A 20,062-nucleotide genomic window follows, 5' to 3' on the forward strand; every position below is an offset into this window, starting at 1 on the left:
GAGCCACGGCTGGGAGACGGCTGCTCCCTCCTCCTCCGCCACACGCACACATCAATAAGCTTTCCCGGTTTTTGTAGTAAAATTAGGTGCTTCGGCTTATACTTGGGTCAGCTTATACTCAAGTATATACAGTAAATAAAGCCAGTGTCTCTCCCCTTTGGGAAGGGTTTTGAAAGTTTCTTTTTAAAGAAAAAAAGAGTCAGTGCTAAAAACTTGATTTTTAAGAGAGAATTCTGTTCCAAGTTTTCAAGAACAACCCAACAACCTCCCCACCCCCCGAAAAAAACCTGAACTCACTCTTTTCTTTTTCCACTTCCATAACCTGCTTTTTCCATTCGTCAAAAGTGGGAATATCTCCTGGATCCTTTGGGCTTATTACGGAAGTTGGGTCAATTTCTCCTACTTTTCTCTGCAAGGTTTTCAGATATTAAGAAAAAACAACAAGACAGGCAATAAGGCAAGCAATCAAAACAGTGTAAGGCTTCAAGAACCAAACATGAAAAGACAAGTAAGATCAGCAGGCTGAATGGGAAGCTGACCATTCTATTGCATAGCTTTTACCATTTTTCTTATTCTTATTCTTATTATTTTGCAAAACATAGCTTGTGTTTGAGGGGAATGTGATGTGGAAAATGTGGTTAGAGAAAAGAATGAAATGTGTGTCCTCCTATACTTTTGAGACCTTAAGGTACTCAAGTAGTACTCACGAGTATCATGAAGGGAATAACCCAATCACTTACAAGGTAAGATACCAAAACAGAGAATGGAGTATAGCCTTCCCCCAGCCTGTTGCCTTCTAGATGTTCTGGACTGCAAATCCCATCAGGCCCAGCTGAGATGGTCAGAGCTTATGGGAGCTGTAATCTAAAACATTTGGAAAGCACCAGTTTGGTGAAAGCTACTATATATTTACAGTAAGAAAGGAGTGGAGATTTATTCTTTTCGCAATGACATTGAACTCTCAATGTTTCAAAGTGAATTTCTGTAATGCCTGCATTGTTCATCTTCAACTGAGAAGAAATATGTTGATTTAACAATGGTTTTCTATGTTCACTCAAGTTCCAAAATGCTGGGAAACTACAGTTGTTAAGGACCAACCATTTAAAAATGCTTTATTTAGGTCGTTTTTTAAAATGCTATGGTATCCTATCATGTGGTTAGTTTCAGTTTTGCCACCACTTTGCAGCTAGATGACTGTCCAAGGCAGAGCAGCTGAGCCAAGTTCCAGACGTGTCTGTTGACCAGAACAGTCACACAAGAATCTGTCCTTGCAACTGTAGCTCTTCCTGTAAACAACCAAATCTGGAAGGAGTCTGCCCTCCTGTTCCAAGGTAAGGGTGAAGATGGAACGAACCAGCTGATTCCAACAAGCATTTCAAGTTTAGTGTCTGGGGTGGTCCATTTTATCTGCTGGTCTCGGCACTGTTTTTGCTGTAGTTACTGTATTTTGGATCAGTTACAGGTAGGTAGCCGTGTTGGTCTGCCGTAGTCAAAACAAAATAAAATAAAAAATTCCTTCCAGTAGCACCTTAGAGACCAACTAAGTTTGTTCTTGGTATGAGCTTTCGTGCGCATGCACACTTCTTCAGATACCATGCACACGAAAGCTCATACCAAGAACAAACTTAGTTGGTCTCTAAGGTGCTACTGGAAGGAATTTTTTATTTTATTTTGTTTTGACTATGGCAGACCAACACGGCTACCTACCTGTAACTGGAACTATGGAAGGCACCACATGGAGCCGCATGAAATGGAAGTCCATCAACCTCACCAAGAAACCTGTACATGTATTTTGGATGTTCTGGAAGCTTTAACCTTACTATTCATCTTTATATTTGAATGTGCTTTCACAGGAAAGCAGGAGAGTAATGTTAAAATAAAATCAATAGTAGTGCTTGCCATTTTCCACATTTGAAATATGAGCATCATCTCCTAGTAGTTGAAAGGAAGCTGTAACAGAAGCAGCACATTTAAGAACCTGTCCATTTAAAGTAAGCCCTGAGAACCAATACTGTAGAAAGGATAAAGCTGAGAAATGTCAAACCACAAAGGGAGCAAAATGTTATTTGACATTTACTGTGAGAGATAAACATTGACTTGGTGTTTGGGGTTATTATCACCTACCTCCCCTCTTGTGTTCCCCGAAGCATTCAGTGCAGATTTTGGAGTGGTCTTTTGCTCAGTTGCAGGAACTTTGGGTTCAAATTCTGATTTAGTTATCTTTCCCTTTCCATGTGAAGATATATTTTCTATATGTTGACCTACAAGGCTGAAAATACAGCAACATCAGAAACACCTAACTTGAAATATTTTTGCATATCAATACATAGAATATAGAAAGCACAGAATTCTCACAGAGAACCAGTCAGTAGCTATTGAACTTGATAAAATAAGTGTTTTAGTGAAGAGCAGCAATATTCCAAGTACGGTCTCAACTGTGAAAAAAGTCTGTCCTCCAACACACACAGGCAAAGCAAGCCAGAGGAAACCTGCTTAGCCAAGGATGTTGGTAAAAACAGCGTAACTGAGGCACTGGAAAATACTTCTGGTTCTTTTTCAGCTTCTTCTGTAAAGTGACATGTGGTCAGAAGTACTGCCCCTCATTAACCTTATTGAAGGAGCAGAAAAAGAAATTCAAGCCTGCAAGGTCAGGCAGTAAAAAGCTGTTCTGAGTTACCGACTTTGATTACAGTGGTACCTCGGATTACAGACACTTCGGGTTTACAGACTCCGCTAACCCAGAAATAGTACCTCGGGTTAAGAACTTTGCTTCAGGATGAGAACATAAATCGTGCAGTGGCAGCGGGAGGCCCCATTAGCTAAAGTGGTACCTCAGGTTAAGAACAGTTTCAGGTTAAGAAGGGACCTCCAGAACAAAGAAGTTCTTAACCTGAGGTATCTAGAAAGACATTATTAGTCAGGGATATTGCTAGATTCTTTACTTGAGCATATACTTGGGGGGGGGGGGTTGGTCTTTAAGGACTAGATTTGTTTTTATTTTTTATGTATTACTGTCTGTTAGCCACAGGGCTGGATTTAGGTTTGATGAGGCCTAAGCTACTGAAGGTAATGGGGTCCTTTATATGTCCAGCTGTCCTTTGTCAACAACAAATTATGACTGTTTTTTGTGTTGAATATATCCTATATGGTGACCTAATAGTTATCTAAAGGCATTTGCACATAACAAAATATGCATTTTATCAAAGTAATTGTTGAACTGAAATAAAATTAAGTAGTAAATTAATAGTGAAACACAATTAAGAAGTATATTTAATAGTGAAATAATTTTTATTACATCCAGGGGGGTTTTCCTTTAAAAAATTTTGGGGCCCCAAGAGAGTGGGGCCTAAGCTATAGCTTGCTTAGCTTGTATGTAAATCCGGCACTGGTCAGCCACCTTGCATCTCTTTGAAGAATAGACACGTCAAAAGTAAAATAAAGAAGAATGAAAATCAATGGAATAGCCTATGGCAGCAGTTATTTTAATACTTACCCCTCTGGCGAAGTATCAAGAGACGAAGAGTCACTCTGAGGCTCGCCCTCAAGTGCCCCACCCAGGTCACAGTCAGGCTCTGACTGCTCTGCTTCAGCAGAGCTAGCTACAGGGATATCAGCGCTGGAGTTTTCTATTGCACTGAAGGAAAACAAACATGCTTTTACTTCTCTGAAGTAAGTAATGCTTTTGCTGGATTTTGTAATACTTTGACACATCAAAGCACCCTTGTATTAAAGCAGTTGCCTGGTAACCCCAGAAGACAAGGCACTGCATATAGCCCCATATACGAAATAAGGTGGTAAGGGAACATCTTTTATACCTTTTTACATTTCTGCATATATTTGTATACACTGCCTTGAGTCCCAGTCTGCGAAAAAGGAGGGATGATAATAATAATAATAATAATAATAATAATAATAATAATAATAATAATAATGAATAATGCATCCAACCCTCAATTGGTCTATTGAGAGTGAGAGTACTCTTCTACTCAAATGACTTGTTCTATTATTTCTTGCAGAATGTGTGCAATTTTACTGTCATTATTAGAAATCCCAATAGTGAATCTTTAGCTATGGAGCAATACTACCCCTGTCAATGTAATTCAACTTAAAAACAAGTGCACTTTCCTAACTTTAATGTGGTATCAGTTGCTGCCAAGAATGAATCAAGTCAGAGAGTCAACAGTTGATAATCTAGTGTAGTTTTCTTAAAGTGCATATATATAATACATAATGCACTGTGTTGGCTACATATATGTCAGGCTTCAGGGAATCAGATCCCTCCCCTGGTGGCAGTAAATAAGCAGATCAAATGAAAGGAGCATTCTTACCATTTGTTTCTTTAATAATCACAGTGAGAGACAAAGGAATGCATCTCTATCTAGGAAAGGTTCTATCCCAGGAAAGGTTCACCCCCTCCATCCCCATTAATCTACATCACTCCAACGTCGGGTAATCTGAGCTTGTTGCCGCTGTGCTTTCTGTTCTATCATTCTCAAAGCCTGTCTAGTCTTAGGCAAAGGGGGTCAGGAATGCTTTCTAAAGACAGTGAATCTGCCAGCTGTCTCTCTCCTGGTGTTTCCTCTTCTAGCTGTTCCTCACCCAGGATTTCCCAGCTTTTCCCCTCAGGACTATGCCCCTCTGCAAACCACTGTTCTACATCAATGGGAAGGTTCAGGAGGGGGGGCTCCCACCATTTCTCAGTCCAGTCCCTGACAATATCTTACAGGTTCACTTCTTTCAGTTTATGTTTAGAACAGATGAAAGGTTAATTTTTTTAATAGAAATAGAATAAACTGCTTGATCAAAAAGTATCTCCAGCAGGTGAAATGCCTCTTGATGTAATACAATGCAGAAATGACCAAAAAATTGAATAGCTTACTTGGGCTGAGAGACTGGTGAGATCTCCGAGGTAGATATGCTGAAAGTACTATCAGGGATATCAGCTACACTAAAAGAACCTTCATTGGAATCCACTGCAGACTGTGCCTCAACTTCAGGTGTCCTCAATTCCCCCAACTCCATGTTCTGTTCAAAAATGTCAATATACACTTTTAGAATCAGTTCCAGCATCTGCTCAATTTGCAGAATTTTCTTTAACTACTCAAAGCACAAAAAAGAATAGTGAAGCCTACAAGGCTGCTATTTCACAGGGTAAGCCAACCACAAGCAAGCTGGGACAAGTAAAAACTAACCTTTGAGCCTTAATACAATTCACCATGATAGTCAAGTGGTTCATCTTACTAAAACTACATATATGAAATGCTGCTATCAGGATCTATTTGTTGGGACGGGGGCAGCACTCAACTGAATTAGCCTAGCAAATACTGAGGGTTCCTGGTGGAAAATTCAAGTGCTTCTTATTCTCATAGTGCCAATAGACTTGGCAGTGCAGTCCACAAAGAAACTATTGTGCAAAGGAAAGGAGCATTCATAAAATCTTTACATCCCATCTGGAAAACTGCATTTTCCACAACTAATTTCACACTTGGACTGCAAGCAGATTAAAGACATTTGAAGCAATCAATTTACATGTGACAGAAAAATGACTTCTTCATATTGCCAGTAAGGGTTGTTTTTTTAATAGCATCAGTAAAGAGATGGATTGCTTGCCTGTGGCCATAGGTCTTTCAACTGTCATCTGCTTACAGGTTCTGAAACCTGCATAGAGCAATGTTCAGAACCTTCTAGAGGTGGGTGAGAAAATGCTTTTTGGCAAGAGGATTACCCCCAGTCCTCCTGGAGGGGTGTGGCCCCTGCCTATCCACTCGGTTGCTGGTAAGACTGCTGTGCTGCAGCATATGAGGAGAAAGCTAGAGAAAGAGAAAGCAGCTCAGAGGATACAAGGACTGTGGGGAAGGATGACCACTTAAGCTACAGGAGAGCAACCTACCTTTCTTCTCCAAGTTACAGGTAGGTAGCCGTGTTGGTCTGCCATAGACAAAACAAAATAAAATAAAAAAAATCCTTACAGTAGCACCTTAGAGACCAACTAAGTACAAACTTAGTTGGTCTCTAAGGTGCTACTGGAAAGAATTTTTTATTTTGTTTTGTTTTTTCTTCTCCAAGGTCTCTGTGCAGGAACACATATGGGAGAAGAGCAACTTCTCCTACCAAGAGCCAGGGCAAGTGGCTTAGGCAACCACAGAGCTCCGGCAGTCCAAAGGAGGAATCTGTTCACACCCAAACATCCCATGCCCAGTGCTAAACAAATGCAGCCCTGCAGCTCAGAAACTGTAGTGCACTTAATACTCTCAACATAAGAAGAATCATGTTATAATTTATACCCCAGCCACTTTTCCGGGTCATGTGGCCAGCGTTACTAAACTGCTTCTGGCGCAACGGAACACTATGAAGAGTGCCAGAGTGCACAGAAATGCCATTCACCTTCCTGCCACTTATCCATCTACTTGCACTGGTATGCTTTCAAATTGCTAGATTGGCAGGAGCTGGGACAGAGCAACAGGAGCTCACCCCGTCATGCGGATTCAAACCGCCAACCTTCTGATCAGCAAGCCCAAGCAAGCTCAGTGGTTTAGACCACACATGTGAGGCACTTTTCCAATAGCTACCTAGGGGAAAGCTCCCCCAAAGTCCCGTCCTCTGCTTCTCCCTCCCTCGCTCTATCTCACAGCAACAGATGAAGGAGAGAAGGAAGCCCAGCAAGAGCAAGCCAGGTAGGGCAGGCGCAGCCGCATGGAGGAGGGGTAGCATCTAGAGTCATGCAGGGAAGCATTCCAACTCCTGGGACTGCAGCGCCCACCAGCTGACCCGCACAGCAGAGCAAGCAGTGGCAGATCACTCAGGCAGCAGGCGGAAAATTTTATCTCAAGTCTCAGCGCAACAAGACTTCTGAAACTGCTTGCCAACGGACCATTCCCTTTCGCGGAACATGTCTAGTGCCAGGGGAGTTTCAAGTGCTGCCATGACCGATCCAAAGCTCAGTCACGGATAATGGCTGAAAGAATAGGCATATCCCCAAAGACTTGCCTCTTTTTGCTTTGTGCAGTCAACTAAACATTCTTCAGGATGGCTGTTTATACTGGAGTCAATGTGTTCCAAAGACAATGTTCCAATGGATCCATGGGTCTCCTCCTAGTGGAAGGATACAGAAATGTATTTAGACAGATGCAGCTGCCAAGCTTTGCTGGGAAACGTCAGCTCCAAAGAGGTATTTTTAATCCTAAAAGACGTTTTTTAGTCTAATCTTTCACCATCTTGCATGCACCAAAATATGATCTTGAGAGTGTCTTCAATTGTTTAAGACCTTCCAATGGCTGACATTTAGCAAACACAAAGAGACCTCTGGCATCTTAAAACACAAAAACATTATGGCCGAAGTTGATGCAGACTGATGCCACAGGCCAGGGGTCAGCAAACTTTTTCAGCAAGGGGCTAGTCCACTGTCCCTCAGACCTTGTGGGGGGGCTGGACTATGTTTTGAAAAGAAAAAAAAAAGAGTTCCTATGCCCCACAAATAACCCAGAGATGCCATTTTAAATAAAAACACATATTCTACTCATGTAAAAACACCAGGCAGGCCCCACATATAACCCAGAGATGCATTTTAAATAAAAGGGCACATTCTACTCATGTAAAAACACACTGATTCCCGGACCGTCCGCGGGCCAGATTTAGAAGGCGATTGGGCCGGATCCAGCCCCCGGGCCTTAGTTTGCCTATCCATGCCATAGGCAGTGTTTCTCAAACTTGGGTCCCCAGCTGTTATTTGGAGTACGACTTCCATCAGGGATGATGGGAATTGTAGTCCAGCAACAGCTGGAGACCCAGGTTTGAGAAACACAGTCATAGGGTGACATCAAATGGAGTTAGCTGGCCTACAGGATTATTCCTGCTGCATGAGGACTTCTCTTCCTCTCCTACCCCATTCAGTTCCTACCAAATTCACTCTGGAGAATCCAATCACATGACATTGGATAGCACGCATGATAATATATGTAATTAAAATAGTTATTCTTCAAGGGGCCACAAGGTCCGCAACAAAAACAACCAAGGCCACCCTTGTGTAAATCTTTAACAATGGTTGCACTGTTTACAACAGGCTGCATCCAAAGCAGCACCTGAAGAATAATTCCCAACTACCCGCTGTGGTGACATGAAATCCATTCTGGGAGATGCTCCAAAGGCCTAGGCTGTGGGCTGGGGGATTGTCTGATTTTATCTTCTCAGATACATGTGGCAAAGATCCTGCTGTCACCACCAGAAGAGGCTTTTGGGAGGGTCACTTCACAGAGGCTGCTTTGGATGTAACTCAAGAGAGATGGCCAAGGAACCTTAAGACACATATAAACTTGGTTTAGAAAATCATTAGGTTTCAATAATTTAGGTTCCATAATGTGTGTGTGTGTGTGTGTGTGTGTGTATAGCCATTCTGAGTTGTTGTTTCAATTTTGAACATTTCCTCTTAATTTAAAGTAGCTTTTAAAGAATCCTGCAAGGATGACATTTATTCATGTCATATTCTGCATGCAATTCCCCAATAAAGTTGTTCAGTTTGTTCTAGGCAGTTACCTTTTCCTGGATGTTCTTGTCCATGTTTGCCAAGGGACAGTTCTCATTTGGTAAATGCAAAGAGCCAGAGGAAGGACTCTCTTTACAAAAGACATGCCAGCTGGGTAATCTGTTAAAAGAACAAAACCACACTTATAAAGACAGATACAGTTACATCATAGCTGATGCCATGAGAGGGCGAGGCAAGGATGACGAAATATGCCGTGACCCACAAAAAAAACCAAGTTACCTACTCCTGTTTTGCCCAAAAAGGGAATTGTATGCACCCTCACAAATACAGCCTGAAAAGTGAGGGGTCAGAGTATGAGCAATCCTGGAGAATGGTCTGCATGCAAGGATGAGACAGGCAAATGTTGTACTAATCTTCAAAAGGGTGAAAGAAGAAGTCCCAAAAAACCTAAATACTGGACAGTCTAACTCTGACACAAGGGAATATACTAGAACATATTATAAACAAGTCAATCTGCAAGTATCTTGATCATATAGTGATTTGTAGGAGCTAGCATGGATTTGTTTGTTTCTAAAATCATTTTTATCAGCATGGATTTGTGAAGAATAGATCCTGCCAGGCTCCAATCTTAAATAATTGCTGCCAGAATACAAGCTTAAATCAAGTTGGAAGGGATCCTGAGGGTGATCTAGTCCAACCCCCTGCAATGCAGGAATCAACTAAAGCATACATGACAGATGGCTACACAACCTCTGCTTAAAAACCTCCAATGAAGGTTTTCACTTCCTGAGGGACTGTAGGGAGGGAAGAAGCTCTTACTGTCAGAAAGTTCTTCCTAATATTTTGTCGCAAACTCCTTTATTGTAACTTGGATCCATTGGTATTAAGTCTTACCTTCCAGGCGAAAACGTTCCTCTTCAACCAGGCCCTTTGAAATGTTTGTGGGGGGAGGGGGTTCTTGGTTTATGGGCTTATTGTTGTTCTTTTTATTATGTATTTTGTGTTTTTATCTTGTATTTTTATGTTGTGAACTGCCCTGAGATCCATGGATGAAGGGTGGTATACAAATGTAATTAATTAATTAATTAATCAGTTAATAAATAATGAAAGGATTAAGCCCCCAAATATCTGCTGAATAAGCTGCTTATGTCAGCAAATTATCTGGAAGCAAAGGGGGATTCAGATTGGCAAAAGTCATAATGCACCATAAGAATACATACTTATATCCAGTCTTGCCAATAAAATAAATATACACCAGCCTACAAAATACTGTTAGTGCATATGGTTGTATGTACCTAAGTGTCACAGAACAGCTTTTGCAGCATATCTGGCTTGCTACTCTCCTCCTGAAGATGGAGACCTGTGGCTTCATGTTGAAGCTCCACTTATTTCCATCAGAAATTGCCAGTGTTGTGCTTTAGTTACAGCTTTGCTCTGCTTTCAAAGCATCTTACATACCCGTGGGAGAAAACATTGATAACAAAGAATATCATGTTATTTTTCAACTGGTTTTGTAAATTTATCAAACACAAGGCCCATTTCCCCCTTTGACTTTTCTTTTTTAGAATAGTAGTTTAAGTAAAGGTAAAGGGACCCCTGACCATTAGGTCCAGTCGTGGACGACTCTGGGGTTGTGGCGCTCATCTCGCTCTATAGGCCAAGGGAGCCGGCGTTTGTCCACAGACAGCTTCTGGGTCATGTGGCCAGCATGACAAAGCCGCTTCTGGCGAACCAGAGCAGTGCACGGGAACACCATTTAGCTTCCCGCCGCAGTGGTACCTATTTATCTACTTGCACTTGACGTGCTTTTGAACTGCTAGGTGGGCAGGAGCTGGGACCGAGCAACGGGAGCTCGCCCCGTGGCAGGGATTCGAAACGCCAACCTTCTGATCAGCAAGCCCTAGACTCTGTGGTTTAACCCACAGCGCCACCCTTTTCTTTTTTAGAATGGTAGTTTAAGTAGTTAAGATCTATTACAGGAATGCAGCCCCTCGTCAGAAAGCACAATCCTACATGCTAGTTGTTCACTACATTTACAGGGTTATTATGCCAAACACAGAAAAAAGAAAAAAAAGCCCCCAAGATGTACAGCAGAGAAGCCTACCAGGCTGAAGTACTGGGGAGCAGAAGCTCAAGGGAGTGCAGCGACACAACATCACTGCTATGGTGCACTAAGAATCCTAGTCTGTCCTTGCAAATAACTGTCTGCCTGACCCACCTGACTGAGCTTGCCAAACCCGCTCAAGGGGCTCTTCTGCTCCCCCCACCAGGAACCCAGGGCAGCAGCCATAACTCTTTCCCTGACTCCACTCCGGGAAGACACAAACAGCCCGGAGAGATGCCGGCCACGAACAGAATCGGAGCAGGATGATCCCCGCCCCCTTTTCGCTTTACTCCTGGGCCGCCTGCATCACTGACTGATCCAGACTTTCTAGAGATTTATCTCAACTCACAGCCAGCAAAGGCGGTAGAGCCAAATCATGCACGGCCCGTTTCCTTTGGGAAGCGAGGGGGCGAGGGAGCTGCCTAGAAGCAGCACTCTCGACCTGAAATACCCGAAACGGTACGGGGGGGGGGGTGCGGGGTTCCTGTCTCGGGGCACCTTCGGAACTCCCCGCCTAGGGAAGCCGAGGCGGGCTCCTTCTGGTCACGACCACGGGGCTCTTGGTGGGCTCTGGCTCGTGAGCGCGGGCTGACGGGCTGGAGCCCCGGGGGCGCCGCCGAGGAGACTCACCCGGCCAGGCAGCCCAGGAGGAAGCAGGAGGAAGCCAGGAGCAGCAGCCGGCGGGGAGGCTCCTTCATCGTCTCCGCCGTCTGCCTCCTCGGGCCCGCGGGCGGCGGCGCATCCTCCCGAGGGCGAGCGGCGGAGAAGAGCCGCGGGGAGCGGGGCGAGGGGTCCGGCAGCCGCGTCCGTCGCCCTCGCTGGATCCGCGACGCGCTGAGCTGGAATGTGACGCGTCACCGCCGAGGGCAGCGGAGGGAGAAAGAGCCGCGCCTGCGCACCAGGCCGCTTCCCCTCTGTTTCGAAAGAAAACGGCCCAGAGAGGCCGCCGCCAGCCAATCCACAGCGCCGTTTTCTCCAAGGCGGCCGCTGATTGGGCAATTTTCCCTTTCCCCTCTCCGCCCGCGGACGGGCCGCGCGCTCCCCCGCCCTAAGGCTACGGCGGGGAGGGATAGGCGTCCGGCGAAAACGCCGGAGCGCTCGCGGTTCCCTCTGAAACTGCCTCGGTTGTTGCAGGCGGGGTGGGGGTGGGGGTATAGTAGCGAAGGCGTTGCTTTTCTTAAGGGAACGTACAAGCCGTGAGCACGAACCGACAAAAGCCTTAAATCGCTTTTGTAGATCAGGCATTATCTTCGTCAGCTTGCTGCAAACGCCGCGCGGGGGCGGGGGCTTTTTATAGTCTTCGAGGCCCCTGGCGGCGATGTGACACAGAGCCTGAAGATCATGTTACAGACGCGCACTGAGTACCTAATTCGCGGGTTCCTCTTGCACGATACTTGGGACTGGGCTCCATTTCAAGGGCTGCCCTAGGCTGATCCTCAGCCAACACACCTGAGCTCACCGCGACGGGATGATGGACAGCACTGCTCTATACCTTTTCACAGAAATGCACGCAAAAGCTGGGGTTCATATTCATTCATTCATTATTTCATCAAATCTATACACCGTTTGATTGCAAAAAACCCACAACCCAACCACATGTAACAACCACATACGTAGTCATGAAGGAGACACTCGCATCTTTTAATCATTTTTAAAATCAACTGTAACTTGAACTAAAGCATTTTTTAAAAAAATTCTTCCAGTAGCACCTTAGAGACCATTCAACTAAGTTTGTTATTGGTATGAGCTTTCCTGCTACCAATAACAAACTTAGTTGGTCTCTAAGGTGCTACTGAAAGGAATATATTTTTTTTTTGGCAGACCAACACCTGTAACTAAAGCATTTTTAGTTGCATAATCGTTTTTCCATTTTTTTTTTAAAGTAGGCTAAAAAGATCAACCAATATTATGCTGCCATATGGAAAGGCAGACCATGTTTTTTAAAAGTAAATGTAACATTTTTATTTTTTTAAAAAATCATTTAAACACACTATAAGATTGCTAGTTTCCTTCCTCATGGGTCCCAAGTGCCCTCAAAGCCCCAGCATGTCTTTCATGTTCAGAGTCACACATGTTCACTAATGTTTCATTCTTTCTCTAAAAAGGGTGTTGCGTTATGAAAAAAAAGATTTAAGAACTGTAGATGGGGGAAACGGGAGAAGAAATTTGATCATGATGTCACATAACAAGTGAACAAAATGCAGTTATTGCATAAACACTTAGTACATAAACACCCTCACTGTTTCAATGTTTTTGTTATTTATACTTTCAAAACAAGATCCCATGGTTCTATGAAAATTAACCAAAAATGGCCTCCAGAATAAATAATTTAAATTTTGGAACTAAAAGCTTTAATTTTGAAATTTTGCATTTCAAATTGTGTGAATTCATTACCCATTCCCTTCTGTTGACTTGTGCTCTGTGCATGAAGAAATTCACTTCATCTCCTATCACAAATTCTCACAAAGGAAATTTGCCAGTTGGCAGATTTTGGGAATTAAGCTGCATGGATCTTGTGCATATATATATATATGTCTTCTCGCTCAGGAAGAGAGCATTCAGTGCTGCTAACACAGTGACTGACTTCACCCCTAGAGGTGCACTCCATTGTCTCTCAAGACAGACGGATGCCAACCAACAAGCTGAAGGGGCTCCTGCAAGAAGGTCAGTCTCTCTCCACTTCCCTCACTCAGGCCACTGCATGGCGAGACTTTGGAGCCTGCACTTTGGGCATATGTGCCTTCTCAGCTTTGAGGCAAGGGAGCTTGTTAGGTTGCCTAGAAGTCAGACTGTTTCGATTCCGATTTGCTATATGAAACATTTTTATGGCCCTGGGAAGGCATCAGAAGCCATTGCAAGATGGGAGGCAGAGCAACCTAAAATCCCAAATTTCCCGTTTCTTCAGACAAGTTATGTGTGCCTGCCCAAATAGGGCCTCCAGCTAGGAATCTCTAGTTTTGAAATCAGAGACCAGTATTGCCACGCTGTCCCCAGCTACACCTGCAAAATGAAACAAACATCATGTGAGGTGCAGGTAGTGGACCTTATCCACCAAGAACAGAAGTGACCTAAGCGTCATTCAAGACCAGTTTGCTGAGTGGGCTTCCTTTACTATCACCAGAATGACCTTTGTACATATATTTGTGCTGCTGATGCGGCAATCTTACGTCTGCTTACTAGAACGTGAACCACACTGAACCTTGGGAGAGCTTAATTATGAGTAAATATTATTTAGATCAAGCCTGATTATATCTGATGCTTCCGTCTGTTGAGAAAATCAGGTTCAGTGACATCATATGGAACCTTTTTCATCAATTTGCCCACTCCCACTGCCTGTGTGTTCTGGGAGCCCTATTCCTCCCACAACCATTTTGGAGGCCCGCTCATCACCCTCACAAAATACTTGGAAGGAAAAGCTGACACTTCCTAGCCCTTTCCCGGATGGAGGCGCACCCCAAGAGCACTCCATGTTCCCCTGCTCTTCTCAGTGGATCTGTTTGCATTGACCAGAACCATTTCCCCTATGGGATTTCCTGTAATCTGAGGTTACTGAGGATAAGGGCTGGTTTGAATTTGATTTAACTTCCACTTCCACTGAAAACATCAGCACTGACAAAAAAAACAACAATATTTATTGCCCAAAGGTGCCCTGCTGGAGGGTGACATCTTACAGGCACACAGGCCACCTGATGACAACGATGCCAAAGTCCATTTGCTCTAGCTAGCAGGTAAAGCTACTGAATCAGATGATGGCAGCATATTTGACCCATGACATGATACAATTGGTAACCAATAGAGGCGTATTTCATAGGACAGAACCCTGCCCTATGTCCGATGGTCATGCTTGACCCAGAAACTACATACAGGTGAAAGGGCTTTTTTTCTCTGAGCATGCAATAATGCAAATGTGTCAATTTGAGTCAAAATCTCTATTTAGTACATGCACAAGGCTTAACCCCCAAATATTCTACCCAAAAATTCCAACCACTTGAAACTTGAGTTTGCAGATGTCTGAATTTATGGCAAGAATTCCTCCTAGCGTTAGGCAGGTACTATCTGTCTTTACACCTGAGCCAAGTGGTATGAATGGGCACTATCCCAGGGTCAATAACCCTATTTACAACAAATATAAACCCAGTGACATAAGGTCAGATCCTATATTTGCTTCTATCACTGCATTCCAGGGGGCTCACTCCCTAGTGTGTGTCCTTATGTCCCTCTAAATCTTGGGGGCGGGGGGGGCAATTAATATTTTAAAGTTCCACAATATTTTGGCCACTCTTAGTTAAGAAGCTGGTTTCCTGGAGGTGAACCTAAACCATCCAGTAAACGTATCAACTTCTCACTGGGGCTGACCAGCTGCGTCCGTGGGAACCCCTTGAGCAGCGTCCCCCTTCTTTGAGCACAGCCAAGGCGGCCACGCGCCCTCTAGCGTCCTCTCCTCTCGGGGAAAGCCCTGCTGTCCTGTGGGAGGGAGTTCCACAGTTCCCCTCGGCGCGGCAGCGGCGGGGAGGACTGCCTTGCCCACAAGCCCCTTCCAGGGTGAGCATTCCAGGGAGAAGCCTCGCCTCTCCTTCCCGGGGGCCCCTGCACGCGTGGGGCAACCTCCGCGTCCCCGCCCGCGGGGTGGTGCAGAGCGACGGGATCGCGCACGCCCGGATTTGCTGCTTGGCGCCGCGAAGGCGGGCGGGAGCCGAGGGAAGAGGGACCTTCCTGGCGCATGACGAAGGGAGGGAGCCCCCGACTGTCCTCTTTCTCGGCTTTCCCCGCCCCGCGTGCGCGCCTGCCAGAGCGCGCTCTCGCCGAGGGTGGCCGGGCGCACGGAGTGCGCTGCTGCCGGAGGCGCCGGCTTGGGCTCCGAGCTGCTTTGCGCGCAGATCCGGGAGACGACGACGCCATCGCCTGGCTTGGCTGGGGCCCCGAGGCGTCGCAGGCGGATCTGAGCGGGTCGCAAGCCCGTGGGAATCCCGGGGATCCTTCGCTTGGGAAACGGAGGGATCTCCTGCCCTGCAAGTCTGTTCCAAGCAGCTCGCGAGTGGACGCTGGCACTGTATAAAGAGGCGGAAGTGAACTGAAATGGCACCATAAAGGTATTTTCATACTGGGTGCTAAGCAGACACACATTTAAGGTACCTCCTCCCACTTTCAGTCTCCCCTGAACAACTTTCACGTGTGTGCCTAGTTTGCACAAGAGGAGGACAAAGATTTTTGGAGCCTAAATTCCAAATCCTTGGCGCGTTGCTAACAAGTAAAGCCAATAGATTTTGTTGACTTCTTGTTACTGATGAAGGGCAGGAGGAAGGAAAAGCCAAGCAATGGGACAACCTAGGAGGAGCAGAGATAGGGGCCCTGTTTCCAAAACAGTAAGACAGTGGGCTCCCCAAGTGTTGTGGCGCAGCATCTCTTGGTGGTTTCTCTCTGTGGCCATGGGAACTGACTGCTGTGCTTTGGACCTGCAGATCTTGGCTTGATGGACTTGTTTTCTTTCTAGGTGTGAGCAGTGACCTAGAAAACCAGGGACAAATCTGGGCGTGAGTTTCATCGCCCATTGATGCTGTAAGGAACTCTGGGGCAAAGAGAGCCGTGAGACAGGGGCTTGGCCAGAATCATGCTGCCTGCTCAGCTGGGACCAAACACAAGGCAGCGCTGGCAGAAAGTGTTGTATAAAAGGCAGCCCTTTCCTGATAACTATGTGGACCAGAGTTTCCTAGAGAAGCTACGCAAGAACATCCATGCCCGCAAGTACCAGTACTGGGCGGTGGTGTTTGAGTCTGGAGTGCTCATACAGCAGCTGTGCAGCGTCTGCATCTTTGTCGTCATCTGGCGGTACATGGATGTGGGGCTGCTGGCTCCCCAGCGGTTATTTGGCGCTGGCCTGGTGTCTTCCCTGATTGGTTATGTCCTTTTTGACGCGCTGGACTCGGGAATGGGGAGAAACCAGAGCGGCCAGACGCGTTGGGCAGATCTGAAAAACACGGTGGTGTTTGTGGCCTTCACCTACGGCTTCTCCCCAGTGTTGAAAACACTGACTGAGTCCATCAGCACAGACACAATTTATGCCATGTCTTCTCTAATGCTCCTGGGACACCTGATCTTCTATGACTACGGCGCCAATGCTGCCATTGTGTCCAGCACTCTGTCCCTTAACATGGCCATCTTTGCCTCGGTCTGCTTGGCCTCGCGGTTGCCTCGCTCCCTGCACGCCTTCGTCATGGTGACATTCGCTATCCAGATCTTTGCTCTGTGGCCCATGCTGCAAAAGAAGCTCAAAGCCCAGACTCCCCGCTGCTATGTCGTCGCCACTTTGCTCTTTGCTCTGTCGGACTTGGTGGGCCTGCTGACCATCTCCAGCGTTGGCATGGTTCTCTTTGGCCTTCTTCTCGTCTCCATCTCATGCCTGTGTCCTTACTGCCTCATCAAGCTGCAGCTCTTCAAAGACAACATCCACGGGCCTTGGGATGAAGCTGAAATCAAGGAAGACCTCTCCAAGTTCCTCATGTAAAGCAGGTGAGGCCCTAAGAAACGCAGCTGCTGATGCCAAAAGAAAAGCATCTCCTCAGAGATACTGGGGCCTTGTGAATAGGTGTGGGTCAATCTGAACTTAATTCTACCGTTTATTACTGCAGATCATGGCAGATGTATAAAAGGTTGGCATAGCCTAAAAGGACAAGAGTGGCCCTGCTACCAGTCTGATCCCAGCCTTGTCTCCTGAAAGACATTCAGGCCTATTCTGAGTTCCTCACACCCTGCATAAAGGTCAGCACATGCTGATTTCATTACCAGGTACAGTCTGTTCATCCCCTGAATGTTGTTGTTGTTGTTCAGTCGTGTCCTACTCTTCGTGACCCCATGGACCAGAGCACGCCAGGCACGCCTATCCTTCACTGCCTCCCGCAGTTTGGCCAAACTCATGTTAGTAGCTTCGAGAACACTGTCCAACCATCTCATCCTCTGTCGTCCCCTTCTCCTTGTGCCCTCCATCTTTCCCAACAGCAGGGTCTTTTCCAGGGAGTCTTCTCTTCTCATGAGGTGGCCAAAGTACTGGAGCCTCAACTTCAGGATCTGTCCTTCTAGTGAGCACTCAGGGCCGATTTCCTTGAGAATGGATAGGTTTGATCTTCTTGCAGTCCATGGGACTCTCAAGAGTCTCCTCCAGCACCAGAATTCAAAAGCATCAATTCTTCGGCGATCAGCCTTCTTGATGGTCCAGCTCTCACTTCCGTACATTACTACTGGGAAAACCATAGCTTTAACTATACGGACCTTTGTCGGCAAGGTGATGTCTCTGCTTTTTAAGATGCTGTCTAGGTTTGTCATTGCTTTTCTCCCAAGAAGCAGGCGTCTTCTAATTTCGTGACTGCTGTCACCATCTGCAGTGATCATGGAACCCAAGAAAGTGAAATCTCTCACTGCCTCCATTTCTTCCCCTTCTATTTGCCAGGAGGTGATGGGACCAGTAGCCATGATCTTAGTTTTTTTGATGTTGAGCTTCAGACCATATTTTGCACTTTCCTCTTTCACCCTCATTAAAAGGTTCTTCAATTCCTCCTCAGTTTCTGCCATCAAGGTTGTATCATCAGCATATCTGAGGTTGTTGATATTTTTTCCAGCAATCTTAATTCCGGTTTGGGATTCATCCAGCCCAGCCTTTCGCATGATGAATTCTGCATATAAGTTAAATAAGCAGGGAGACAATATACAGCCTTGTCGTACTCCTTTCCCAATTTTGAACCAATCAGTTATTCCATATCCAGTTCTAACTGTAGCTTCTTGTCCCACATAGAGATTTCTCAGGAGACGGATGAGGTGATCAGGCACTCCCATTTCTTTAAGAACTTGCCATAGTTTGCTGTGGTTGACACAGTCAAGTGCTTTTGCGTAGTCAATGAAGCAGAAGTAGATGTTTTTCTGGAACTCTCTAGATTTCTCCATAATCCAGCGCATGTTTGCAATTTGGTCTCTGGTTCCTCTGCCCCTTCGAAATCCAGCTTGCACTTCTGGGAGTTCTCGGTCCACATACTGCTTAAGCCTGCCTTGTAGAATTTTAAGCATAACCTTGCTAGCGTGTGAAATGAGTGCAATTGTGCGGTAGTTAGAGCATTCTTTGGCACTGCCCTTCTTTGGGATTCGGATGTAGACTGATCTTCTCCAATCCTCTGGCCACTGCTGAGTTTTCCAAACTTGTTGGCATATTGAGTGTAGCACCTTAACAGCATCATCTTTTAGGATTTTAAATAGTTCAGCTGGAATATCATCACTTCCACTGGCCTTGTTGTTAGCAAGGCTTTCTAAGGCCCATTTGACTTCACTCTCCAGGATGTCTGGCTCAAGGTCAGCAACCACATTACCTGGGGTGTATGAGACCTCCATATCTTTCTGGTATAGTTCCTCTGTGTATTCTTGCCACCTCTTCTTCATGTCTTCTGCTTCTGTTAGGTCCTTTCCACTTTTGTCCTTAATTGTGGTAATCTTTGTACGAAATGTTCCTTTCATATCTCCAATTTTCTTGAACAGATCTCTGGTTTTTCCCAATCTGTTATTTTCCTCTATTTCTTTGCATTGCTCGTTTAGAAAGGCCCTCTTGTCTCTCCTTGCTATTCTTTGGAAATCTGCATTCAATTTCCTGTATCTTTCACTATCTCCCTCACATTTTGCTTGCCTTCTCTCCCCCGCTATTTGTAAGGCCTCATTGGACAGCCACTTTGCTTTCTTGCATTTCTTTTTCATTGGGATGGTTTTCGTTGCTGCCTCCTGTATAATGTTACGAGCCTCCATCCACAGTTCTTCAGGCACTCTATCCACCAAATCTAGGTCCTTAAACCTGTTCTTCACTTCAACTGTGTATTCATAAGGAATTTGATTTAGATTGTATCTTACTGACCCAGTGGTTTTTCCTACTTTCTTCAGTTTAAGCTGGAATTTTGCTATAAGAAGCTGATGATCTGAGCCACAGTCAGCTCCAGGTCTTGTTTTTGCTGAGTGTATAGCTTCTCCATCTTTGGCTGCAGAGAATATAATCAATCTGATTTCTATGTTGCCCATCTGGTGATATCCATGTGTAGAGTCGTCTCTTGTGTTGTTGGAAAAGAGTGTTTGTGATGACCAGCTTGTTCTCCTGACAGAACTCTATTTGCCCTGCTTCGTTTTGAACTCCAAGGCCAAACTTGCCAGTTGTTCCTTCTCATGTAATTCAGCTTTGTTATAATATAGCAATGGTAATGACCTTTCCTCCCATTCCCCAAAGCCTAACCTCTCATTTTCTCTCTCTCAACCTCCACCCCAACTGCCAAACCCCCACTGCCTTTCAAGGCTGTTCCCCCTCCTTTTAGAATGCCAACTAGCTCTGCCTCCCAGGGAACACCTACCTAACATGGGAGTGATAGGTTAACCCATGATGAACCAGGCATTATTCCGCCACACCTTCCCCGGCAATTCTTGCTCCCTCCCCCCCCTTTGTCAAAAAATGCTTTCCCACATAT

General features: G+C 45.4%; 2 protein-coding genes across 3 annotated transcripts in view; one reads left to right on the forward strand and one right to left on the reverse strand.

Annotated features, from left to right (window-relative positions):
• Nucleotides 1-11,431, reverse strand: part of SUCO (SUN domain containing ossification factor) — a 45,364-nt gene extending 33,933 nt beyond the window's left edge. The window contains exons 1-7 of one of the 2 annotated variants that reach the window (XM_033151158.1): nucleotides 11,214-11,431; nucleotides 8,530-8,638; nucleotides 6,988-7,092; nucleotides 4,880-5,025; nucleotides 3,494-3,634; nucleotides 2,125-2,269; nucleotides 298-409 (exon numbers count right to left, since the gene is read on the reverse strand). In XM_033151158.1, coding sequence (XP_033007049.1) covers nucleotides 298-409; nucleotides 2,125-2,269; nucleotides 3,494-3,634; nucleotides 4,880-5,025; nucleotides 6,988-7,092; nucleotides 8,530-8,638; nucleotides 11,214-11,281 — 826 coding nt within the window. In that variant the 5' untranslated portion in view covers nucleotides 11,282-11,431. The remainder of the gene's footprint in view (nucleotides 1-297; nucleotides 410-2,124; nucleotides 2,270-3,493; nucleotides 3,635-4,879; nucleotides 5,026-6,987; nucleotides 7,093-8,529; nucleotides 8,639-11,213) is intronic. The other variant, XM_033151157.1, reaches the window with a different exon arrangement.
• Nucleotides 11,432-15,975: 4,544 nt separating this feature from the next.
• On the forward strand, nucleotides 15,976-17,131 carry LOC117047919 (phosphatidylinositol N-acetylglucosaminyltransferase subunit C-like). Its single transcript, XM_033151160.1, has one exon. It carries the CDS (start codon nucleotides 16,192-16,194, stop codon nucleotides 17,083-17,085), a length of 894 nt encoding a protein of 297 aa, XP_033007051.1. The 5' UTR covers nucleotides 15,976-16,191; the 3' UTR covers nucleotides 17,086-17,131.
• The last annotated feature ends 2,931 nt before the right edge of the window (nucleotides 17,132-20,062 follow it).

Source organism: Lacerta agilis, chromosome 6, assembly GCF_009819535.1.
Source record: "Lacerta agilis isolate rLacAgi1 chromosome 6, rLacAgi1.pri, whole genome shotgun sequence".
NCBI lineage: Eukaryota > Metazoa > Chordata > Lepidosauria > Squamata > Lacertidae > Lacerta > Lacerta agilis.